We start from the raw sequence: 26,943 nt of genomic DNA, 5'->3' as shown, positions 1-26,943 counted from the left end.
AAGAAATTTGTGAGGTACAAGTAAGAAATGCTGCTTTAAATGGAGGATAAGGGAAAACTAACCATTTGCTGGTAGGGCTCTAGAAAAGACAACTTAGATGATCAACTCCCTTCAAAGGTTTCTCTTTGAAAGAGTAATTATGCTACATAAATAGTGTAGAGTAAAACACTATTAATTTTAAGTTACTTAAACTTCGGCCTAAGTGACTTTTTCCCTACTGTCATTATTTTGTTTTAAGAGGAGCCGGTAAAAAAGTAATAATGTATGATAATGGCTCCATGTTACGCTTTTTTGGCTATGTGGATTTCAGTGTCTTCATAAACCAGTATTGAATGCTCTAAAAAAAAGGAATAAATTCTGAAGGTTAGGTAGATCATCCACTGACATTTGCTGAAATGCTGTCTGTTGAGCAGATTTAGTTATAACCCGTCATGAACAGATGAAATGCTGTTTTTGACAGATGAGAGGCTACTTAATTTTTAATTACCTGGATACGATAAAACCTTCTAACTAACAGATGCAATAGGAACGTATAAGCAGACATCTCTGGCACTCCATCAAATGAGGTATCACACACTGTTACAAACCTGTTTTAAGTACTTAATCAGATACAAAAAGAAAATCCTTCATCATACTCATATAGGTAACTCAATAATCAGATGCAAACTCTGAATTGTTAAACAGTGGGTTTGTAATAGATCAAGAACATGGTATGGGTTGGGGTTTGTCTGTTTCTTTACAGGTATGATGGATGTAATCTGAATTTAAAAAAAAACACCACCTCAATAGTAGACCCACATGTAGAAATATAACTCTGCTGAAAGGTTTTTGTCCTTCAGCAGCAGGCTGACTGGATTCTGCAGGCTGACTTAGTGAAAATGGCATTGGACTGACTTTCAGGTTTTTATGCATTATTTTGTGATGTGAGGCACTTGATCTTCCACTGAAGCTTTCTTCTTCCTAAACAAGTATTATTAAAATATCTACCTAATGGTATAACCAATTACAATCTTCCTCTTCTATCTTTACTAGTCTTAATATACTTTTAATCAAACAATAGCAAAGGATTACTAACAACAGATACTTTATCTTAAATGTGCTTTTTTAACTTAGAAATCTAAAAAAATAGAGATTAAGCTCCAGTCATTTAAGATTATTACAGTTAGTGTCTGAGGACTGTCAGGTTATTCCCACTAGCCAGCATCACTACAATTTTTGTGTGTCATAAACCTGGATGGGACTAGTTTAGCATGTAACTGTAACGATGCACATTACACAAACCAGCAGATTTCTTACCTGTAAAAGTCTTAGTCGTTGTTCATTGTTGAACCTTTCCACAGCAGCCCAGAACCACCGGATCACAATGTGATTGTCATGATAACCTGTTAAAACAAGAAGAGCCTTTATACCTTTGGGTGCTACAAAAGTGCTTGAGAGAAGTTAGTACATTTTTCCTAGTTTGGCCCTAGTCACACTAATGCTGTATTTCTGATCCAGTTGCAGCAAAAGACACTAGGTGAGTGAAGAATACTCCTAAAATGCTTAAAAATCTTCAAGGCAGAGAATTCATTTAGTACGACAAAAAGGAGTGAAATCTATTCTGCAAGCATTTCTTCCATTCATCAATCACCAACAGGAATGCAAATTCCTGAAATCTCCAGTGCTGTGCTTTTTACATATTTAAAGCTACAAACGGTGTTGCAACCATCTCTCTCAAAGTAGTTCCCAAATCTTCCATTGTTCTCAACCGATCTTAACTGCCAGTCTGCAGTCACTAGGATTACTTCTGATTTCCTCCCCCTCTGAGAGTGGAAAAGAGGTAGATCCTACTAAGGACAGTTGCCACCTCCACTTGTCCCCAGTGCCCGGGTGGTCCCCTACTGGTGTACCTGCTGGGGAGAAGGCTGCTCCTTTACCCTCTCCAGGCAGGAACAGTAAGGGAAGAGCTGCAGGGGGAAGCCATGAAGCAAACTCAGATGGACAGATTACCTTCTGCTAACGCAAACTCAACCACAGAAATTCAGAAGATACTCAAGATGTATCTCATAGGATGGTGCTTTGGTGTCTTTGAAGCCAGGCAATTCCAGTCCCCCCAGCACAACAAGGCCAGCGAACAATTCAAAATTAAGGTCACCTCCTCTATACTCTGTGTTATTTCTCCAGTCGCTCAAGTCGATTTCTGCTGTTCCAGCTATAACCAGTTCCAGTTCTCTGGCATCAAACACAGACACGAGCCTCGCATCCACCACCTGCGAAAGCAAATACAATGCACAGTAGCATTTCTTCATTTATTGATTTTTGCCTCCCTGTGAAAGGCTTTAGTGGGGCTAAGGCATTTACCAGGTAACATTTCTCTCATGAATGGAAAGAATAAAAGTGGTTTTTTTTCTTTTTAAAGGCAAGTAAATCAACTTCTTTTTCTTACACTGCAGACACTTTCAGTTTCATTAAAGGATCACAGTGATTGGGAAGAGAATTCTACTGGCAAATAATACAGAATTATGAATTATTTCAGGGCAAATTAAGTTCAATACATTCCATTTAATTGTCCACATAAAAACAGGTGAGAGAGAAATACCTTGAAACACACTCAGTCCGCCGTGTTACACCAAGTACGGCACACGCACAAACCCCCTCAAAGACCCAACGAAGAAACGGATGGGTGGCCTAGGCAAGCGTTCGGTGCTAACCACACAAATAGGGATCAAGAGTATTTTCCAGTTTACAGAAGATAAACTAAACCATATCATAAGTCAATGACTAACAATTTTCTTTTTGTTTTATTTAACACCCCACCCCACCCCCAAGATCTGTAAGGGCACTTCTGCTTCTGGATGTAGCTGCATTTTGGGACACTGTATCTGGGAAATGTGTATGAGGAGAAAAGTATTTGCGGAAGATAAAGGAAGAAAGTAGATTTAATTTTGTAGTTTTTTTACCTCATAGAAACCACGAACTAGACTTTCTGTCTGTTGTACAACTCCTCTCTCAATTCTCCATTTCACCATTCTTTCTATATATTCTTTCTTGTTCTTTTCAGTTACTGGGATGTTGGCACCTCCGGGCTTCAGTTCCCGTTCTGTGATCTTAGGGAAAAAAAAAAAAATGACCAAGTGACAAAACAGCATTGTAATAACAAAAGAAAGATTTGTAATAATTCAAATTTTCAAGTTGAAGTAATTCCTTAAAAGCACGAGCCAAAACTGACTTTAGCAGACTGAAATATGTGAAATAAGAGAACATACAACTATACATACAACAGAGGTGCTGTAATACCTTTGAATGCTAACTCTACTGCAATTAAATTCACGTAAACTACCTCCAGCAGAGCAACCCCAAATTTTGGTATTTCAGATACTCTCCAGAAAACTCTCCTTAACCAGAAAGACATGCCTGACCAGTTACAAATAATAATTACACCTTAGATTTCAACATTGTTTTCACCAACCAGAATTTTATAAAAACAAGTTCAAATCAGCATGGAATGACAATAAATCTTCTGGCCAAAGAAATGTTTATCTAGCAGTCAAATACACAAAGGAAATTAAATTGAGAATCTTACACACCTGCCCAAAAACTTCTTCATTTACAGTAAATGTGAGATCTAGAATATCATGTATGTCATTGTCTTTCATCCACTGCAAACTCTGGTGAAACTCTTCATCGAGATATTCCAGGTCACTCAGGTCACAGAGTCTAACATAAACAAGAAGAAAACACCCAAGTACAGATGACAGCAGCAGCGTGCGCTCAGTTACTAAACTCAGATAGGACAGCCCTAAAAAAGAGACTGAGAGTGGGAGCCAAGAGGAAAAAAAACCAACAGAATAAAGACGACACTACTTCAAATCTGTTTATTTGCCCAGTAATAGCAGTTACTGTGTAACGCAAAATAATTGTTGGTATATAAACTCCAGATTTATTAATTTGAAGACACATTGCTTATTAAGCTCATGGTGAGTCTGTCCTGTGTTTCCTGTGAAGAATATTTTGGAACTCTGAAAATACATAGATTGAAGAGACAAAAATTTTATATCATAACAGAAATACTAGGTTTTTATAAAAAGCAACTACTATTCTTTTTGCTTATGTGACTACACTGCCCCTTGACTCTTTGTTGTGCAACGAAGCCCTTCCAGACACCCTGCTTATCACAGAAATACCTTTTTACCTTTGCCTGTTCCCCCTTACCCTGTCCTCCTCCTGCAAACACCACCTGTAAGCCAGCTGCCCCTTGCTGGTTTTAACAGTTGCTACTCAGGCTTTGAAGGTGCCATCTGTTAGTAACATTTAATACTGTGGTGGCAATTCCTGCCACTCGTAACTCCTGTTCTGTGGAACAGGCCAGCGGGGCTGTTCATTAAGGAAGGCGCTTCTCGGCTGCAGCGCTCCCATGCCTCGTCCCTATAAAGTCAGATGAAAGCCCTGTACTTTCAGTTGGATACTCAAGGGTCGTTCGAGTGACGTGCTGCAGTAACAGCCCCTACATCAAAGCTGACGGATGGGGCACCATGTCCCGCTGGCAGAGCTAGTCTGGATGGCTTACCGGTTCTGAGGAAAGCCGAGGTCCAGGGCTTTTATGGGGAAGCTGCATGAATTAGGCTGTGTACAGAGGTGACCGCCCCTCATTTTTAATGTTACTGTCCAGAAACCACCACGTCAAACAATTAATATAATTTTGCAGTCACACCATACTAGTATTAAAGTCCATCTGGGATAAGTCCTCATTAAAATGACACTGTTAGCATTGAGGTACTTCTAAAATGTATGTGCAATAGAAACGGATGCACTACCCCACACCACTAAAACGTACGATGTTTTATAAAAAAAACCACCTTCCAGACTTCCCAAAAACAGCTTTCAGTTGGAGGACAAAAGGTGAAGCACCGTACATTCATTAGGTCTTAAATTTCAGACATGCTGAAGAAGCACAGCTCTTTGTTTCAGCCAGAACACGAGTAGTAGTTCTGAAAACAAAGTCTGAAGTGCATCAAAGTAAAGCTCCTCAAAATGGAGATTGCCAACACAACAGTCTACCTCGGAGAATGGGTTTTGCACTTGCAGCTACAAAGTGATTCACACCCTGTCCTGTGAGTCATTACAAGGCAAATGAATAAGAACCCTATTAATATTGGGAATAAACCCACAACATTTCATTGTACAAGTTCAAACGTAAGATTTTCGTAGAAGAAAGCTGGTAATACGGCTAAAATAAAACAGGAGGTTTTCATACTGATCAGAAACATTCTGAGTTATTAGGTAACCAGCTAATAACCATAAACAGAAAAAAATAAACTTTTAAAAAAAGTCCTCAGTTGAAATGAAATGATTGAACTATAAATAATGTCTTGTCTTCTTCAATGATAAAACATCACGATTTACCCATACGCAAAATGGCATTATCCATGGGGATGGAATCAAACAAAAAAGCCGACAGAACAATTCTACTCACATTCGGAGGAGGGCTTTATAAAAGGGTCGTGTAAAAAAGGCATCTAGCAAATACTGATGTATCAGAGCAAGACCAAGAATTCGACCGCTAAACCTGAACCTGGAAGGGAAAGAGTTACAATTGTTATACTGAAACTTTGTGGTTTGTACACTGCTCTGCGTTCAAAACTTACATGTATTTCCAAACAGCATTTTAAAATCAGATAGCTATGTCTAAATTGTGGTATTTTTGTGGGTTTTTTTCTTTTACATTCTCAGCAGGACAGAGAAAAAAATGCAAGCCTGTAGGGTGTGGAAAATCCCTGATACCTAAGTTGCAACTTCTCAAAAATGTCGAATCCATATTAACCCAATCAACCCCTGCCAGACTAACCTCTTTATAAAAGCCTATCTTCTATGCTTTTCTTGCAAAAGAAATATTCAAAAGATATTGCAAAGCATATCTTTTCTTTGCACACCCCTCATAGGATTAACTTGTTTGCATGTTACTGGGAGGCCAAAGGTTTTTCCCCCCTTTCCCAGCCCGGCAGTCCTTGCTGGCTGCCTTTTCTCCTTACAGTGGCTCCTTGATCCCTCTTCCGACTGGTGGCTATGGAGTTCTTCCAGACATTTTCACCAACAGCAGCTGGAAGCTTTGTTATCTATCACCCCAGTACTCTCCAGCCCTACATCAATGGGACCTAAATGATCTCCTCCTCTCCTCTCTCCTGTTCTTCCCCTATGAGCTTCACTTTGTCGGGCGTGTAAGGAGGGTTGGGGGGGGGAGGGAGGGAGTTTGACAGATTTGAGATCAGATGGCAGCAACTTGGAAATAGTAGGGTCTTTGAAAATATTCTCGTGAGAATAAAGATCCATTGTGAAAAGTTCCATCTCTGAAACTAGATTTAAGTCTAGTATTTTTTTTTCCCAAAAAAAATAATAGTTCTTAAACTTTCTGTTTATGCATCTTCAGCAATGTTTTTCTTGGAAAGACGAAGACTTTATTATATCTGTCTGTACAGAGGGTTTGCAAGGTGAGGGTGTGACATGCAGGGCCCTTCTTCCATGCATAGCTGCTTGACACAGCTGCATTTTCTGAATTCCCCCTGAGGTTGTACGAGACCAGCCCGTCACTGGCACCGGCACTCCCAGAAAGAGAAGGGGGTCATGCCTCCCTCACCCCCGAGGTCTCTGGTCCAGCACTGCAGAAGCCAGGGAGGAATACAAAATGTTGGCAGAAGCTGCACAACACGCAAAGTTTTTTCTCCCCCTTCTTGCCAGACTGTTCTGTTTTTCCAATGCAGCATATGCCGAGTTTTGTTGCAGAACTGGAGTTCAGCAGATAGGTTGCTTCAACTGACTGAAACTGGATGCAACCTACCATTTAATTTTCTATAATTTTTCAAACTAGCAATGAGGTTCCTTTCTGATATTCATTCTTCATAACTGGCTTCCAATACATATGAACTCAGTACGTATCTGTCCTACACAGGTGAGCAGCTGTCATTCTACTGTTACAGTAATTTAACTACCTACTCAACAGAGTTCTCTGTTAATAATCATAGCCCAGCTTTACAGACTTCTGGCAATGCCATGGCTTAAAAATCAACTGAGGGTGATTTAAACTGGCTTGTAATGGTGAAAATGGGCTTATACAAAAATCCTTGACAACTATTTTAGAAGTATGTGTGTATGTAGACACTTTGCTTAAGAGCTATGTAATCAGCAGTCTTCCCCCTGTCCCCAGTTAAGATACCACCATAGATTTCCTTCCAATAGACATGTTGGGTTTTTTCCACCGAGACCTCTGTAATCTTTAGGAAGACTCAAAGAACTTCCATACAGTAACACCTGTTTGAAATCTCCCTTAGTCTCTGCCAATGACTTTTTTTTTTTTAAATGCACAAGAGGGTAATACTGCTTTCATGAAATGACTGCTAATGTACAACAAACACGGAGAGTTGTGTTGTGAGACAATCCCACGGTACACATTCCAAATCATGGTTTTGCTGACCTTGCGAGAAACAAGATCATCTAAAACTGCAAGAGAAAACAAAATCAGGATAAGTCTAAATAAATGCAATTATTTCGCTGCTGGTTAAAAAGATCAGGTTCTGTGTTATATGTCTGAGCAGGTAAGAGCAGCTGTCAGCAAGTAGGCACAACAGAAAACGTATTTCAAAACCAAAAGGAAAAATAATCCTTACCACTCATGGTGATTGTCTACAAAAGCAGACATGGGACTTATTTGTACTGTGTAGGTATCGTTGGCTGAATACTCAAACAAACCATAATATGGATTGAAGAGCTCTCTAGACACCAGGAAAAAAAACTCTCTTGAAGGTCCACTGTAGTCCAACCTTTAAAGAGAAACTTGACATTACTATAAAGCGTTCATTGTGTGCGAAGAAATGCTGTTTTGAATCTACATTCCTTACACTATATTTTAATTAAAATTTCATAAGATTTTAACCAGAACCCTTATCCTGCAGATTGCTCAGTGCCAAGGTACGTGCAGTCCTCACGGGGCTATTCTGAAATGGAATGGCTTGGAGGACTGGAATGAAGTGCTCTGTGCCGGCTGCTCTCGTCAAAAATGTTGGCTCCAGCTGTGACGGCCTCTTTGCCACAGGAACATGACTGACTAACTGGGGGAGGGAGGGAGGAGGAAACATGAAAAGAGCCAACGTTAGACCTATCTGCATCTGACTAATTAAAGAGTGAAAATGAACAATAGGCATAGTTTGTCTTTGCAGACTTGCAACAATAGGACAATTTGAAGGATAATATTTCTGTTTTCCCTAGCAATATAATCTGAGATTACTTCAGTGATTTATCTTTCTTGGTCTAAATTTTCTTGTCTGTCTTCCAAACTTGAGTGCATTGAAATGTCTTTTGGAGAATGCATTTCCTTTGGTTTTGTTTTGTGGTTTGTTTTTTTTTTTTTTTTTCTATTTCAAGATTCCAGTACTAATGAAGAAGGAATCTAAATAACCCCTTCTTCCTGAATCATAAACAAACTCATTGCTGACAAAGCGCTGAGACTGAATGTTGACATTACGCTGCAGGTCACCAGTGAAATGAGTTAAGTATGAAGTTAATGCTCTGGTAGAGTTGGAAAAGAGAAAACTAGGGATTTTCCTTGGGGAACAGATATTATCATAACCGTAACAAACAGATCTAAAGATCTGTCTTCTAAGATTGGAGATTTCATACTTGACTTTTAAGAAGGCCTTGCTTTAGTACTGAGACAATGCACAGACAGAAGTATTACAGAGAAGGTCAGCTGTCACATAGGAGTTCTGCTGCAAATCTTTGGCTCATGAACTTTTACACAAGACAAACATCGATGAGAGCTGGTTTTGAGGATGAGGTTGTCAGGGAAGTAAAGGCTAGGTACCATTGTCAAGTTGAGGACAGAGCCTCTTTCCTCTGTTGAATGAAACACATTTTCCCTTCAGTCATTTGGAAGCACTTTGCATCTGTTAAGCTTCAGAAGTGAAGTACTGCAACAGATCCTTACCCTGGCAAGAAGGGCAGATTCCATCCTCAGAGTGCAGAAAAAAAACTCCAGATGGTTTGATATCATGGACAACTGTTGGACCTTAATCTCGGCACAAATACCAGGATCAAATAAAGGGTCATCTGGAAGATGTTGTTGCAAACTTCTGGGATGATCAGACTCGCTATGAAATCTTAAGATAGACTAGAAACCGTGTGCTTGACTACCAGCCGTTTCATACGGCTCCTTTTGTACGCCGAGGTACTGTGAGTCATGTTAAATAAATCAGTCATGAGAGTCCTGCACTGCCAGTCAGATTTATCCCACAATTAAAGGCTTGGCACAAGGGTGAGAAAACTTCACGCAAGAGGTATGCAACCACACAACAGCTGCAACTGTGGGGCACTTGGGTATTCAGGAGCAGAGTAATATGTTGTTGGCAACATGACTCATGTCTCCTAGGAAGCACCATTAATACTTCAGATTTACCACTGTTAATGCAAAGCAGCTTCTGCTTATAGTTTATAGAACTTCGGGAAAATAACTTTAAGGAACCATATTCTTTCTATCAACATTTTCTTCATTTATCACCACATGAAGTATGAATGTAAAAGCATTAAACCAGCATCACAATTGCAAGATGGTAGAAACCGAAGGTTCAAGAAAGATGCCAAACATTATGGAGACAGGATAAAAATCTTAGGAACAGTAATAACTGTGTTCGAGTTGCCTCATTTACTGATTTATACACTAAAAAAACCCAATAGTTACTGGAAAGTTTTGATTTGTGAGGATTTCATTACCCATTACTTTAAGACTTACACCTCTTTACCAAGACTAAAAGAAATACAACAGCAAACTCCCACTTAAAAACTTAGAAAAGGAAAAGGACGAGTGAACAGGAAACAATTAACTTTCAGTATATTCCTCCTCCTCATCACCCTCCTCTCCTCCACCCTGACCTGTCTTTCTACACCTAGCCAAATTAACATTTGATGCGATACACATCCTTACACCATCTCTGATGAAATAATACTGTTTGCATACATCCTTTCTTCATTCAAAACACGGATTTGTAAATAGAGAATTGAAGTCATTTTAATTTGACTTTGCTCTTAATTAAGTCATTCTTTTCCATTAAGAAGAGAGTCTTGTGTAAAGCTGGGTATTATGGGAACAGGATGTGTCACCTCTGTTTCCAGGTCATCCTTCATCTTGCTCTACTGAGTGATAAAATGCAAAAGCCTGACGTCTGATGAAAGGAGATGGACTATCTGGATCAATCTCTATCTCACGAATGATTGAAAATTTTCCCTCTCATTTTTAAATTCCAGTCAAGATGGTAGCTGTGAAAATAAAGGCTGGTGGGGCTGTGTGAGGCCTCGTTTCTGCATCCCCACCCTGCTCTTTCAGTACAGTGTAATCTCACCCCGCACCAGCCTCGTCATGCCCGTTCTGAGCTCTTCCTCAGACAGCACAGCGATATTATTTATATGAACAAGTCCAAACTTGGCTCTCGGCTGTCAATGTTTTTTATTTTAAGACTTCAGTGAGTCCTTATCAACACTAAGTACTTCAGGGTGAACTTTGAACAAACAACAGGATTTAGGGGTTTTCAAAGACGTATTAATTTTATCTAATCTTGCATGAGATGCTTCTCTTACAACTTAGCAATTTTAATGACTCACACATCACATGGCAATAATGTACACTACAGCATTCCAAGAGCCGTGTCCTGCAGTTTCCTAAATATCAAGGAATAACATTTTGGATGTATTTACAAATACATTAATATATCAATAAAAATATTTGTGCCTGAGGCATCAGGCTTTAAGACCTGACAAAGGGGGCACAAATGAAGCGATGAAAGAGAGCAATAGCATCTCGTTCCAGTTTCACACGCAAAGGAAAACCTAACCATGTCTTGCCTTGCAACACACGTCTCGCGACATGTTAGAGTTTCATGAGACACAGACTGAGCATTCTCCGAAGCGACTTTGAAATGTCAGAAATATTTGTGTTTATTTGACAACTAGCAACAGCCTAGTCGCTTTTATTTGCGGTGCAGGCCCTGGCCTGGAGAAGCAGTGAGCACCTCCTGCAGCGCTGTGGGCTTTCAGCTCCCACTGCCTCAGACAGGAGCTGAGTTAAGGGTTGAGCCTCTAGCCCACGCTGGAAGCACTCTCCCCTCCAACAAACATCAGCTGTCTTTTAACAAGCACCGGAGATACAATGTCAGCACTGACAGTAAAGAAATACGAATAACACAAGCAAGTTGTTTGGGTTTTTTCTTTGCTTTCCCAGCAACATCCTGAAACACACACTAACTATTGTGAAAATGCACATAAATACATGCATTACTTCTGCAAAGGCAGGATGCATTACATTTCACAATGCCTGAAAAATCATCTTGAACAGCTATATGTTCTAGGCTTATATATGTGGCATTTCCTGACTGTAATCCTTCCTCTTTTCACTCCAGACCACAAGAAGTTTGATGAAACAGCAGCTGCGAGACACACTGAGTTCTGAGATCACATTTACTTCCCTGTTCTACTCACCCTTCTTCCCCAACAAATGTGACATAGAGTTTATTTCTCTGCAGGTCTTTTCTTGAGTAGCCCATGATCTGGTTAAAGGCATCTTCTAGCAAGTGATCTCTCCTGATGATTAATCTGAACAGGAAAATAATTTTGAAATAGCAATTTATGAACATGAGCCACAGTTAGAAACATCTATTTATACTGCAAGGTAACAGGGTGACTTCCCAGAGATATGTGTTTCTGCTGGATAATTAGATTCAGATCTGGCAGCTTCTGTCTGTAAATCTATTTCTCTCAAGGATCTACATTTCAATATTTCAATAAAATTTGTCTCGTACCAAGAAGTGTAGCTTTATTTTTTTGGACCCTGGTTCTTCCTTAAACTAAAGGCTTCAAGGGGAAAGGTCCTGAAGGGGGAATTTTCATTAAGTTTAAAATCCTTTTGTAAGGCTGGGCCTCTAAATCAGTCTTACTGTAAGCAAGAATCTAATCTTTTGTGTAAAAATCAATCTCTTAACAAGGAAAAGGAGAAAACTGTGACAAAGTCACTGAACGGTAACTCCAGAATAACACATTCCTAATGCTATCCCCAGTGTGTGACAGGACAAAAGTCTAGAAGGAATGGCACTTGTTTGTCCAAAACCAGACTGAAGCATCTGTACGCAAAAACATGTTACCTTCTAAAGAAAAATTGTGATAGCGAGGAAGTGTCATAAAGATCTAAAATAAGAGGTGAAAGAATCCTCCTTCCTTAAACATTTTACCCTCTGCCAAAAAGCTGTATTTGATTTCCTTCCCGGAACTCAGCTCGCCTGATATTCACATACGTGCCTTATGGCAGTGCTTGGTCAGTCGGGCAGACCGACGCGGGCGCTGCTGCCGCCGGCGGAGAGGCAGCGTACCCCACTACGGCCTCCCGCAAAGCCCCCGCTGTGCTGACTGCGAGTGCCCGCATCAGCCTGGGACTGCACCGTGCTGCCCTGCCGAGGGCACGGCAGCTCCGAACCAGGGGCTGGCAAGGCCCCTGGGCAACAGGCACCCAGAGGAGCCAGGCAGCATGCAAGTTGTGCTGGCGTCCTGGTCTGAAAAAAAGGAACAGGTCAGCGTACGCCTGGGAAAGGAACCCCAAGAAAAATTCTATTCAAAAATCAAGCTGCTGTTCTGCTTCAAAATCCCCACTGTGATGGCAACTAGGTCAGGAAAGAAAGGTGCAGGGAATGGAATGGATCTTACAGGTGGCAAATGCCAGCCTCTTCTACCAACTGTTTGCCCAAGCATTCGCGACAAAACTTTCATACATTAATCTTTAAGTGTTTATGATTTCATTACATCTAAGCAGATAATGCCCAACCCTGCTTCCTAAGGCTGTCTAACCAATACCATTTTAATCCCATTTCAGTTGTGGAAAACTTTTAACAAGCTCACACAGATGAAGTCTGAGCTCTGCACAGATTCCTGAAAAATGTGAGAAGTCACTGGCTGGGGGAAAAAAACCAAACAAAACCCTAACCAAAGGCCACAAACAAACCACTCCCCTATTCCAGTAGAAGAAATGGTTTAAAAAAGGGTTCTAGGGCCTCAAGGCTTCTATGAGAGTTCAATAGCTGGCACAAAACTTGGTCATTTACAAAATTATGAAAGTACCTTATGGTGATGATTCTTAACACAGCAGTATGTAATCACATGATTATCAAACAAAGGAAGGAGGGAAGACCTCGCTACAAGCACTCTAGCTGCCAGTGCTGAAGTAAAAACGTAAGCAGGTTTTTTAAGAACCACCTTAGAATTTGACAATTTTTATGAGTCCTCTTTACTAAAGAGGACCGTGCTATCAATACAGGCAATGATGTACAAATGATAAGCCTACCTAGTTTTCTCAATGGAAACAGACATGAGAAAACGTAACTGTTTATATCACAGCAATTGCTATAATGGAAGAATTCAGGTGCCTCCTGTTCTGCAGGCCTCTTCCCAAAGCACTTTTTGGCAACGTATGGGTAATATTGTTTGTATGAAAATATAGTTGGAGGAAACAGAGAAAAGAAGTGCTCAGAACTTGCTGTAACTCTGCTATGAATCACATGCTGGAACTAAGTCTTTTATAACAGGCTTTATATTTCCAGGAGCGCAAGGGCATCACATCTGCGTTCCTCCTAATGGGAAGACGCTTGCAGATGCGCAAGGCAAGGCAAGCTGCCTGAAAAACAAATCCAGTGTCATGAAATTCTCCAACATACTTCAATTTCCCTGGGCCTTGTCCATATCCTTTAGTCTCCAACTTCCTGTAAAAGTTCCTCAGCTTGGCTTCAAAATCTCTTTTGTAAGGAGCTGGAGCTCGGGCATTGGCACGCTGAGTACCTGCAGGAAGCAATAAGCAAAGAAGGAGCTGTAGTGACATGAACCGATTACTGTCCCATCACCTACTGACAAGATTTATTAACAGCAAAAGACACGGCATGTGTTTGGTTTAGTCACCTTTATAAAGAGTTAAAGCTGTGTATCTTCAAATCTGTTTTGCATTCAAAACTTCCCGTTTTCTCCTCTGCGACAGCATCATCCTTCTAAAGGAAGTTTTAAAAGAGCAGATCCAGGCCAACACAAAAGATGAATTTAAACCCCAGCACAATTAACTGGCGAGACTGAACTTTCGTCTGTCAAGTACACTTTACATCCTACCCTTTACAATAGTTCATACAATAAATGTTCTGCTCTGTTCTGGTTTTAGTATTATCAGGAAAAACAAGAACTCAAAATGAAGCATAAACAGACATCAAGCTGAAGGACGATGACTTTTGGAAATTCCCTAGTAGAATTTTTTTTTCCCCTGGGGAAGTACAAGAAAGAAAATTATTGGAAGAACTGGAAGGCTACCAAATTTAAGTTTGTGGAACTTTTCACATGTGACTGCAGGAACATGCATGATGGTCATCTAAGTGCATTTATTTTTGAAAAACTGTTTTTGAGGGTCAATTCCTTAAAAGCAGGGAGAGATGAGATCTGTGTGCCAAAAAAACCAGCATACCCCCACATGGGCAGGTACAAGTCTCATATATACAAATCAGGTGTTTAGTCTGATCTATTCTGAATATTACAACCATCAGAACTTCCACTGCCTCCTTGGATAAATCACTTCAATTGATTCGACTGCAAGACTGGGTGCCAAAGAGGCAGTTAACCCTAGCCCTTTGACGCTCATCTTCTCAGCCCTAGTTTTTACAACACTAAGTTCCTCCCCTGCACGGCTATGCAGACATCCCCCACAAAAAACTCAAGAGGGTGTTTTAAGATTTCTCTCTTTCTACAGAATACATAGGTTCCCAACTACTTATCTGCAACTGGTGGCCATCTGACAGGCCCATAGTGCCCCGGCCATACAAATGAATGGTTCAGAAGCACATGCACGTAGATGTCTGTCTCTCAGGTGACAGTCAGTGCCTTACGCGAGTTTTCTTTTGGCTCCACGTGTGACACAGAGCCCATGCAGAACCATCTACCGCTACTGTGGGCGAAGGCACCAGAAGGTTAACGATCTGGGTTACGAAAGAGAGAGAACGTGTATCCGCTCAGCCTGCGGGCAGAGAGCAGGGCAGAGGAGAGCAGCTGGCTCAGCCACGAAGCACGCGGCTCTGGCGGCCCAGGCGCCCAGCACGTCCTGCGGCAGTGGCTGCTGAAGGAAGCCGCGGAGCCTATCTCTGCAAGGACCAGAGCGAGAACAAGCCAGAGCAGCCGTTGAGGCTGAATTCAGTGCTGAATGCCGTTGAGGGGCCTTTAAAAGACCTGACCAGAAGGACGCTTGCCACTTGTTCTACGCTTAGAGCAATGTGTGGGAGGATTAGAGTTCAGGGAATCCTCACAGGTCCAACCGGAACATGCAGGACCCCTCTGGAAAAACAAATCATGGCTGTTGGTTAATCTGTAGTGGTTATCCTCTTTTACCGAGAACACCAAGGGCTCCTAATGGTACCCTCAGCTGAACTCTCTAGAAAACTCACAGAGACTTGAAACTGTAAACAGCCTTTTAATTATCAGCCTTTTCCTTCTGCTTTGTTTATTTCGCTTTGGGTCAAAGTAGGTACAAAAATGCAGTCACCAAAAAAACGCAACAAAAGCATACTTCAGCCTCAGCCCCTGAAGGAAGCTTTTGCTGAGAGATACTGCAGAACATGTATCTGGTAACACATTACTTCACGGTTCAGAAATCAGCAGTATATTATTCTGTCAGCACATGACAAGTCCTCATTGCAAATCAGATGCAAATGCCAAGAAATTTCTGGGCAATTATAGCGATTACTTCCGCCTCGGGAACAAAAGATGTTAATGGAAGAGCTAAAACACACCAGTGATGCGATAATCATATTTGATTTTCAAAGAGGTTATATTCTAAAGCAGATATAAAGAGCAGCTTCATGACTATTCATCTTCCCCAAAAGAGAAAGCACAAGCGACTGTGGCTGCTCTGAACAATGGACCCTTAACACGCAACCTCACGCAGCGCAGCGCGGCCAGTTTAGCTGACGGAAGAACACAGAGCCTCCACAGAAACGATGGGCTATTTACAATTCCTCATCAAAAAAGTCATTTGTACACCAACACAAACATGCATACTCGCAGACTGATGGGGAGATTCAATGGCCTCTCTATATTTTTCTATGAAATAGAATACAATTTACAATTTTAAGGAGAACGGGACTAAAACCACCACTGTTCATCCTTTACTGTGTGCTGCTTGAGGAACAGATGAAAAGATCACGTTAAAGACTGAATCCATTTTGAAATTACTTTGTTGGAGCAAAGCCCTGCCCAACATGCTTTGGTGCATGTACTAGTAATGAGGAAATTATAACTCTGAAAGCCAAAAGTATTTTTACTCATTTTACTGCCAGGTTTGCAGTTGGAAATGATATACGTACATGCAGATTTCATTCTTCCTTTCTTTTCAACAAAGGGAAACAGTTATATCTAAACCATGTATGTATCAAAAATATCAATACAGATAGACGTTACATTTTAGCTGCTTTGAAGAATACTATAATCTTTGGATAAGTTTCTTCAGACAGGTCCAGCAGAGGTCCTCTGCCCACCAGCAGGAAAAGCTACCACTCAGGACATGTTTATGAATGGTTTTTATCTGGTTTCTTAAAAAGGCAAAGCTTTTTATGACTGTGGACTGGGAAATGCCTCTAAAAATCACAATACTTTTTCTGGTAAAATTTTCTTATTGTCTGGAACCACCTAGAGTTCTCTATCTATACTTCTGCTCCGAAATTTGTAGAAAGCCCCTTAAACCACTGCTGATTTACTGCAGTGATTTTATTTTACTTATTATCTCCTTGAGAAAACTAAGAATAGTGACATCTATAAACTTCAAATTGATGTATATAGCCTTCAGAGGTCAAATGGACCTTGTCATATTGAAATAATTTAGTAATGATCCACAATTTAGTTAATATGTGAAATATCAATTTCATTCCATTCTGACAGATGCATTTTCCAGACAGCTGTAAGACACTCTCCTTTGAACTCATGTTAAGGGACAATAATCTGGCTTTACATGAAATTGCCATTCACTGTCCCACAGCCCCATTAACATTGGCATCTTAACGAACAGTTATTGGATCTCGTATTTTTAATTCTCCAGGCATCAGGATCCTGGCATGAGCAGTCACTTAGTTGTTTCACATCAGTAAAAAACAAGTCTGCATGTTTTACAAGTCAGAACAGAATCACCACCTCTGAAGTTGTAATACACCAGTCTTTTCTACTGGCAAAACATCTTGTGAGCCCAAGGCAAAGGTTCAAGTTTGACAGTCAAATGCAAACACGTATTGACTTTGCTCAAAACCAGGACTAAATCTTTGTTGTTGCTGGAGCAGCAGAACTTGGATCTTCAGAAAGGTGGGGAGTCTTTACATGCAGCATAATGTAATCTAAATTACAGGACTAGCTCCACTGCAGTATCTCACAGATACCACCATAACGGAAGTACTGCAGTGACAAGCTCACTGGCCACTGGGAAGGTGCTTCAGCTCGGGTGACTTTACCCATCTGAGAGCTGGGAACCACAGAGGGGAACTGGTTGTATTTTCCCAAGAATAGGTTCCTGGCTGTAGGCTGCTGTGAATTTGGAAAGCAAACAAAAAAATTATAGACAAACAATTTTTCTATTGTTTTTGTTCTCCGACTTCTGGGAAAGCAGCAGGAGTGTGGTACTGACTTCACTGATCTGGAACTGGTCCTTACCCAAGTATGAGAAGTGGTTTCATACAGTCCCTGCAGAAGCTGTGCCTGAGCAACTTACCTGGAGAGTTCTGAGGCGAAGACACCGGCGAGCCTCTCGGGGACTGGCAATAACTAGGATGAAGTAAGGCATGTGGCGGCACGTATGACATTATCTCCTCCTCAAACAAGCTGGTAAAAAGGAGCAAATAAGAAATAACATGCTTAATTGAATGAATGGCATTTTTCACTTTCTAGGAATAAATCTCTAGTTACTAACCTGCTTTCTTTGGTAGTCAGTTGCCTATTTCCACTACACACACCTAGAGCGCTACAAAATATTTTACTGCCTTTCCCTCAATCAGATCTTGAAAGTACTGGAAAGCAGTAATTACTACTTTTGTGGGACACTGCAATACATAACATGGTATTTGTTTTGAAGGTCACAATATAGTTAATCAGCCTTTAAAAGTCGCTTCCCGCCCCCCCCCCCCCCCCCCCCCCCCCCCCGTTAAACTTCAATTCTGGTTTACAAATGGGTCAATAACCTTAGTCACACTTTCCAGGAAAAAGATCTGCAATACTGCACCAAGACCAGGAACAAGACAAACCTTCAAAGCCTCCAAGATTAAGAATCACATCTGAACTTGAGTGAATTGAATAGTAAGCTTGTTGACATTAAGTTACTTCTCTATTTTATCTTTAATGCTAACACTGTTGCTGAAACAGGTATCACATCTAGTCTGTTCAGGTTGAGTTATTTCATGCTTCTTCTATTATTGCTACACAACTTTTAAGAGAAAAACAACAAGCATTTTGCAGCTTAATCACTGCATCTGTATACATACAGTCTGTGTGTGTGTGTATATAGATATATATACATATATAAAATTCAGTCTTTTCCCAAAATTAACAGAAGCAAATCCAAAAAGAAACAGGATATCTAATATCAGAATGGATCAGATATCAAAGCCTATGTTGGCTGTTACACATGACACAGATAAGAATAAACAGTTGACCTAACATGAAACAGCTACAGAAAGAATCACAAGTTAAATCTTTTACTATAGAGCTCAACCAATGAAACCAATGTTCAAACAAAATGTGCTTCTTACTAGGTTTGCTCACTGAAAAAATAGCTAGAATTTTTTTTTTTGCATGAGTTCATTGGGCTTTTTTTGGAATGGGTATTTTCTGGCAGTTCTTCTTACATTCATGACCATGCATTGGTTTCCTCCCAATTACACTTTGATGCTGAAAACGTGATAAAACATTAACCACTATTTCAATCCTGGACTAAATTAAAAGTTAAAATGACTTGTGCTGTATACCAAACAACACGTTTAGAAGAAGAAACTTAAAATATTTTCTTCTTAACATCTGAAGCAGTTTTAAGTAGTCCTGCAAGGAGCAGGGAGTGAGATGGGTCCGTTCCAACTGAAGATATTCTGTGATGCTATAATATAATGCCATTCTTAGAGTATTTTTAAGTATGTGTCACACTGTACCTCCTTCAGTCCCTAAACGTATAGGGGCTGGTTTATTTCCTTTTAGTTAGTTGCAACCTAGTATTTACTGACGCTTGTGAAAAAAAGTACAGTGTTCCCAAGCAATAAAGATATCAGAAATTGTGATCCACCCATATATTTACTAGATCTCAGAGCGCTTTACAGGAAAATTGTACCATTCCCACTCAGCTGAGGAACAGGCATGGAAATGGGTACAGCCTTCCCCAAGGTCATCCAACCAGCCAAGCCAGAGACAGCACCCAGCTGTCCTGAGCGCCAGGAAGACTGTGTCATCGTGATTACAGTGCAGTTCTTGCAGGGTTTCACAGGCAAGGGCCATGATGACACCTTGCTAAAAGATACTGTTAAAAGCAAAAATCCACCGAGACTAAATAATGGTAAGAAAATATCTTTCATCATCTTGGTACGCCATGATTTTAACTTAGCCCACCCTTGATTTTACACCAGTATTTACCCACACTAAGCTTAATATAACCCTGTCCAGTCTTGAGGTTTAACATCCAACATTTTAAGAAAATAATGAATGCATAGATAACATTTTATCAATAATATATCTTTGGGGCAATGGTACTACTAGATTGTTAATAAAATGGGAAGAAAATCCTCAGGCAACACTTTTCAGTTAGACTTTTTTTTTGGGGGGAAGGAGGAGCAGATTAAGAGAAATAAAATCTGAAGAATATAACATTATTTTAGGCATATACTGGCTACTGATTTTCTCTTAAAAACTAGTTATACTGATTATTGCTTTTCTACAAAAGAAAGATTTCAATCAAAATCTTGAATTTGCTTTATTTCCACTGTAAGAACTACTTGCAGTCTTTGCCATTAACAGAACAATAGAGGGAACAAAACCCAGTCAAAAGAGCAACAATAAAATTATTCATGCCATCTTTATTTAAAAAAAAATGTCTGAAGCTAGATTTTTCTGTGTAGAACTGGTGTCATCTCCATGCACTACATATCAAAACAAAAAAAAAAAAATCATAAAAGTTTTGTTAGGAAACAATATTCACATTTTTTAAAAGCTTCAGCATGGCTTTTAAACGTGATTTTTTTAATAGCTGTAATTAAGTCAAAGATTTAGGGTCCAGAAAGGATTATCATTATACAACTTGACCTCAAAATACTACTACTAATGCCAATCCTATTTCACTAGATTAAATTTAAATGTACTCATGAATTTCTGGATGCACTATTACACAGGATGAGAATGTTACATCAAGATACAAGGTTTAATTCTAGCAAAAAAACCACCTGCCTGATTTTTTGAGCTAATTGCTTAAATGGAAAATATTAAAGTAGCAGGTTCCCATTTTCTTGAACGCTGTATCAGTATTCCCTTTACTAAAGGGGACAATGCTTCACAGTGTAGTGAAGAGGCAGCAAGACATTAAGTCATAAAAACATGTCAAGTATGAACGTTCACAAATACAGACTTACCAAACCACAAAACTAAACAGATGCATTCTTAAAGCAGTAGAAGGCACATTCCTGCAACGAGGTCTAAACTGTACCACCTATCTAAGTGTCAGAGCTGGACGCAACAGGACAGTAAAAGGTGGCCTGGGCAAACTCATAAATCACAAGCACAGCACTCTTGCACTCGCCTTTCCTCAGAGCGAGTATCACATTCCATCACTCCTATGAAAAAAATATGACCCTCAGCTACCATCTAGAAACTGAACATATGAAAATAAAAAATCTGACCCTTGAGAGTTGTAGCTCTCGCAGCCGCAAGTCCAAGTACTGCAGGGGAAATGATTAGGTCACTAAACCCGCACACACCGCGCTCTGAAAGGCTCCGCAGCAGCTGCCACAGCATACTCCACACGTGCATCCAAAGCGACAGTGCCTACCTGAGTAACATGACAAGGTCTGCATCACTGGATAAACGCACCAACCCAGGTGTTCCCTCCGTCCGGATGAACTGGATCTTCTCCCTGTGTAAGCAAAAAAAGATTTCCAAAATATCTTTTGCAAATAAGGCATCAATATACGCCACAGCAACAAGAAAAAGTACAGGGTATATGTCATAAATACCCTCTGGATTATGCTTCTTTCTTTCAGAAACCATTTTTTTCCCTGCCACACCAAGTCCACACCAAGCAGCAAAATACTACAACCAAAAAGCTAATTTGTTATGGGGAACAATACTCTTGTTGCCCTCATCTCTTCAATGCCTAGGCTGTTTCAGGTAGTACTGCCATCCAACCAGTAAAAAAAAAAAATACATTTTTTTTTTAGAAAAGAAAATTACCCGTCCTTCAAGTTCATGCTAGCTGTGTCCCTGAATTCCAAGGCAGAAGGCTGAGCTCCGCAGGAGGACATTACTATTCCGAAAGTGAACTGTTTAAAGAGGTACTGTCTTTTTTGAACCTTTGTACAAATGCAAGCCATACATTACAATGCACACTTACGGTTTCAAAGGCGGGTTTTTTATACCACACTGCATTTCAGAGATCTTCCAGAAAAACCCTTGTCCTGTTTCTGCCCCTCTGCCTCACGCGAGCACACACCCTCCCTCCCAGACGCAGTCTGGTCACTGATGTGGAATCTATCCATGCTGAACCCTGAGCATGCCAACATACATGACTTCTAGAATCTACACTGAATATAATTCCTCAGCTTATGCCTGTTCTTTGTAGAGGTTTTTTCCTGCATTCTAAAATAGAAGTACATCCCTTTTTTAAAAATTTCTACCAGTACAAGGTATATGACGGTACAGTAGAGAGAAATTCTCATTTTGCTTTACTCTTCAGGAGGAAAAAAACTGAAAAGCAAACTCCTGATAAGAACAGCAGCAGTGGCTCGGCTCCGAGATCCATCTGCCCACCATCCTACGGCTAACAGCGACAAGAAGGTCAGACGCGATCAGTGCTGCAAGAAGGCTGCTGGCAGCTGCACTATGAATTCCTGGAACACATCATTTCATGCACAGCAGATTCAACAAAAGGATCAAACCTAATTTCTTGCCACCTGTCTCTAAAATCACGGTGCATAAAGACTTCTCCAACAGTGGACCCCCCCCACACATTCCCCGGTAACGTGCACTGTGGTTACAGCAGAATCAGGGGCGAGTTTGTCACCATGAGGCTGTCCCCCAAGGCCCTGCTCGCCAGGGTGGCAGCTGTGGTGGCAACAGCAGTGTGTAATTCACTGCTTCTCTATGAAGAGAAGTACTGAAGGTCAAGCACCTGCTTTGCCAACGCTGAGGCTGTGGCCAGCGAAGACTCGAGCTCAGCCTGGGAGCCCCGTGGTTCCACCAACCCAGCACGGAGCCCAGGCCGGCACACGCGGCCCTGCAGTCCCAGGGCAGGGATGTCTGGACACTCCAGAGCCTGCCCTGATTTACACCACTGCCCAATAGGCAAGGTTTGAGAAAATGAATGGTGAATTACAAAAGATATCTTAGCATTTTGTTGGCAGCAACACCAGGAACCAGCAGGACGTTTTCTGGGTTAACTAACGTATGCAGCCCTCCAAATGAATGCAGTCCATGACTTCTTGGGCTTACCAGTGAAAGCTGTGATTTCAGCAATATTTTTTCAAATATATACCTTTTACTTTCTGTTAAGATGTAACTTATGTTTGATGCATAATAGGTGCCTTTGCCTGAAGTCTTTGACATCATTTAACAGCCTCGGGTTTATCTGTGGTGGCTTGCAATGAGATTTGATCCTGGCTACATGCTTAATAACAGTACGGTAAGTACAGTGTTCTCACTCCACCATAAAGCCTGCCGAACACCATTTTCCTACCTGTAGTATACCTTCATTATACATTTTAATAAACTCTCAACTTCTTATCATGTCTCTTCATTCTTTTTAGGAACTATAAATTATTTTAGACAGAAAATATAAGAGATCTGCTCAAATGATCTCTGTTCTCTTCCACTGGCCAAATACTGGTTTTCCTCCTCACCTATGTAGCAATAATGATTATGATAACAATAAAAAAACCAACAGCATCCGCATTCTACTTGGATTGTACTGAGGTCCTTACAGAAATAGGTTACAGACAGTTGCATTAATCACTACACACACACACACCAAAAAAAAAGACACAAAGAAATCACAGTGTGGGATTTCACTTAGGTCTCAATTCATCAAGTGTTACAGCAATGTCAGTGAAGTTGCCTGGTCTCGCAATGTGTCAAATAGACATGGACTCCAATAACTTGCTAAATCAGGGTCTTAAAAGACTAACTCAGAAAAATGAAACTAGGATCTTTCCAAAAAATACAAGAAACGTTACTGAAGCATCAGCTCTAGAAGAATATAGGAGAGGAATAATGGAAGATACTTTATCTTAGATATACTAACCCCAAAGACTAAGACTAGAATGGAACCCTTCGGCTTAACAGAATGGCTTCTCTGACCAATCTGACAATGTCCATTAAACGCCTGAATCTTTCTACTAAAGCAGGTAAGCGAGACATACATATTCAGTCTACTTATGAAGCAAGCACACAGGACATACAGTCTCAAGTAAATGAGGAGTTACAGAAACCAGTATCTTTTATCCTTTGATCTTCCACTGTTATTCTGAAACCCATCTTTTCTTGAGAAGGGCTCAGCTTGTGGCAAATCATGGTTCTCTAATCAGGAAGCAAGGTTCTACAAGAAGCTGAATCTGATAATACCGGCGTCTTTTGCACAGTCTGAACTCTATCAGAAACCCACAACTAACAAGAAGAAAATGACACACTGATTGCTATCAGAGTAGAGGAAGCCAAGCTCCTGGGGAAAGGAGAAAGGAATAATAAAACTACTAATAAACAGAAACTGTTATACTATTTCCCAACAGATTAATTTGATCACATTTCAAACCAAGCCTGGTGGGACAAACTTGCTTGTAGTGATACGGGTGCAACATAGGAACTGTTGTGACAAGCTGAGAACAGTAGGTTTTTATTTTCCTCCTTTTTCCTCTGTATTTTCTAGAGAACACGTATTCTGCAAGTACGTAATTTCAGGTTTGTCAGCCAGGACTTATTTGGAGGGAAAACATATTTTAACATAGAAGCCTCATCACAAAACTTGTTAGAACACATTGCTTTGGGAAACTGCAAAACAGGGTAGCTTGCTGAATTTCAGAAACTTGCAGGACATGGAGGAAAAGGGATCAATAAGTAACAGTATGAGAACAGGAAAAAAATGAAAAACCGTGCTGGCTGCTATGCCAACCAGTGTGAATAGGCATCTGGAACACGGAGCGCTGCACTGGCAGCTGTCTGCACAGGCCAGTCCGCAACCATCAAGCCAGCATTTTTTAAGTTTAGTGTCCAAGGAGGAACAGATAGAGTCATTTGAGCCAACGAATACCCAAGTTGTTATTTATTCCATCTTTTACACTCAAGTGCCTGATCTAAAGTGTCTTTGTGCAGAATACACTCTAAGAGGGATCTTGCCACTTTCTGAATTTCACTTTTTATGATTCCTAGCCTAAGCATACAAGGGAGTTACAACAACCATACAACAACCGAAGACATCCTTCAGCAGATCTAGTTAGACTATGCAAAAACCAGCAGATACCCATTTTGTAAATTTTGGAGAAACACTAAAAATTCTGATTGATGTAAGATTACCTCCAAGGCCATTAGCCTTTCTGTAAATGCCCACTGAGAAGATAAGGACAAAAGCAAATGCCATTCTGCCTCGTGCTCCCAGCTGTACATATGCCCAAATGAATGGGCACATCTGCCCTGCCATCCAGCTGTCTCGGCACATTCTGAAGACATCAGCAAATCTCCTCTGCCAGTTGTTTAGGTACCTTTATTTGCTAATAACACTTTACCTCTGCTCTCCTAAAGCTTATTTCAGGGAGTTACGCAGAAATACAGTAGAGAACTATTTCCCACAGCTCTATGAATATGTTTGAACAGGCCAGAAGTCGAAAATCCGCTACGTTCCACTACTAAAATTAACAAAAGAAACTAATTCTGATTAGCATTTTATATTGAAAAGGAAATAACAAACTTCACTAATTTTATTACCTGAGTGAATGGTTCCTGGTAAGATCTGGTTGACGCTCTTGTAAAATTTCAAAGATATTGGGCTGCCGCAAAAATGCAACAATCTTGTCATTGTAAGCTGAAAATGTTAACAAAAACATCGTGCTGAAACAAGGAAACACTGAAAGACAGGACTGCATTCCTTCTGACTTCTGAACAATAATGACAGCAGACTTCATCTTCACTGGTTTAAGTTTAGCAGTATCGTGTTAATACTTTTTCAGTAAGGCTACTGATTCTACTGTCATTTAGGGAAAACACTTCTTGATTATGAAACCAAATCACATTCTGACATGTCCTTCCCACTGTAAACAGCTCTAATTCTGCTAGCAATTTCTATTATATTTTATCAGTCACACTCAGCCAAGGTCAAACTAGAATATTCATCACTAGAACAAAGCTGCAAGGACCTTGGTTTTCCCTGCACTGAAATCCATTCTCAAACATTAAACAGCATTGGAAACACCCATATCAAACCCTCACTAACTGCTGAGCGTGCAGTGTATTCACACCATGTCCATGGCGAGGGAAGGGTTTAAATTAGCAGAGATTTTCAAGTAAACATGCCACAGTACAAAGAGCCAGTTATAGTCAATCGGATTAATTTATCTTGATCTAGCACAATGTGACAGCTGTTAGATTCAATAAGCTAAATTCTGTTCTCAGTGGCACAGAAGTCCCTAACTTTGGTGTGTATGTAACTGAGAACAGAAGTTAAGCTAATGACTAATTCCAAGCTGATTAACACTTTCTGGAACCCTGCCAAAATAGATGCTTAGACGTTGCACAAAAATCACTGGGAATACACGGAGTCCAACCAGTGAGGACACAGCTTAGCTCGCTGGCTTCACCTCCTCCTGTCGCTGCGGACAGTGAGCGAGCCAGGGAGGCGGAAGCGTTACACCGGTTCTTTGGTGCCGCACAGACACTTCGGTATCAGTCCTGCAGGTTGCAACTGACCAAGGGGGAAACGCTGATGGACAGCAGCAATCATGACCATCGGTGACTTCCACCCCGCCCCAACAAAGGAAGAACCCAGCAGTGCCCAGCGGCCGCGGCGGCAGGGAGCGCCGCTCTGCAGAGGCCCGGAGCTGACGTACCCACTGGAACCACATCCTGGTACTGCGCTCTGCTGACGGTATTGAATGTGCTAGACGGTCTCGGCAAAACCGGTGGTCCTGAATGACGGGAGTCCTCTCCGACCTGAAAACGTGCAAGTAACCACAATGAGTGTCTCTGCGTCAGCCCATGTACTCGGGTACATAAAAGTGAGAACTCGCGTGGCTTAAAAAAAAAAAAAGCACGTACGTAAATGCTTTGCTTGATCGCTATCCCCAGTAACCACTGCGGCAGGAATCAGCTGTGTTGTATGACAGTTATTAGTAAAGCATTATTTAGTCTACTATGCCTATTAATACGAAGAATCAAACCTGATCAAAGTTTATTGCTATTTTAATGTAATAGTCCCATTCTGAAAAGGGACAAAAAAATGCAAACTGGGACTCCTTCAAAAGGTCTTTTGTACTCCAGACATCTTTATCCATATCAAAGGTTCTGAAAATCAAATTCTGCTCCTTCATTAGCACCTCTATCACCTCTGTGAATGAATGGAGTTTCCCTAAATTTGAATTGGAAACAAATTTGTGGCTGGAGCAGGAGGCTAAAAAAGCAAGTTCACATTCAGGCAAGGCAAACGAGTCCAAGAAT

General features: G+C 40.7%; 1 protein-coding gene across 3 annotated transcripts in view; it reads right to left on the bottom strand.

Moving 5' to 3' along the window:
• HECW2 (HECT, C2 and WW domain containing E3 ubiquitin protein ligase 2) overlaps positions 1 to 26,943 on the bottom strand; it is a 202,633-nt gene that overhangs the window by 13,097 nt on the left and 162,593 nt on the right. For all 3 annotated transcript variants that reach the window (XM_080399346.1, XM_080399347.1, XM_080399348.1), the window contains 12 exons: positions 26,337 to 26,439; positions 25,219 to 25,315; positions 21,080 to 21,163; positions 17,774 to 17,883; positions 13,713 to 13,833; positions 11,494 to 11,607; positions 7,638 to 7,790; positions 5,453 to 5,551; positions 3,567 to 3,696; positions 2,940 to 3,086; positions 2,135 to 2,249; positions 1,297 to 1,382 (listed from right to left, as the gene is read on the bottom strand). In XM_080399346.1, the coding sequence (XP_080255472.1) occupies positions 1,297 to 1,382; positions 2,135 to 2,249; positions 2,940 to 3,086; positions 3,567 to 3,696; positions 5,453 to 5,551; positions 7,638 to 7,790; positions 11,494 to 11,607; positions 13,713 to 13,833; positions 17,774 to 17,883; positions 21,080 to 21,163; positions 25,219 to 25,315; positions 26,337 to 26,439 (1,359 nt within the window). The remainder of the gene's footprint in view (positions 1 to 1,296; positions 1,383 to 2,134; positions 2,250 to 2,939; positions 3,087 to 3,566; positions 3,697 to 5,452; positions 5,552 to 7,637; positions 7,791 to 11,493; positions 11,608 to 13,712; positions 13,834 to 17,773; positions 17,884 to 21,079; positions 21,164 to 25,218; positions 25,316 to 26,336; positions 26,440 to 26,943) is intronic.

This window comes from Falco punctatus (assembly GCF_963210335.1).
Source record: "Falco punctatus genome assembly, chromosome: 8".
Lineage (NCBI taxonomy): Eukaryota > Metazoa > Chordata > Aves > Falconiformes > Falconidae > Falco > Falco punctatus.
This window is presented reverse-complemented; position numbering and strand designations above follow the sequence as displayed.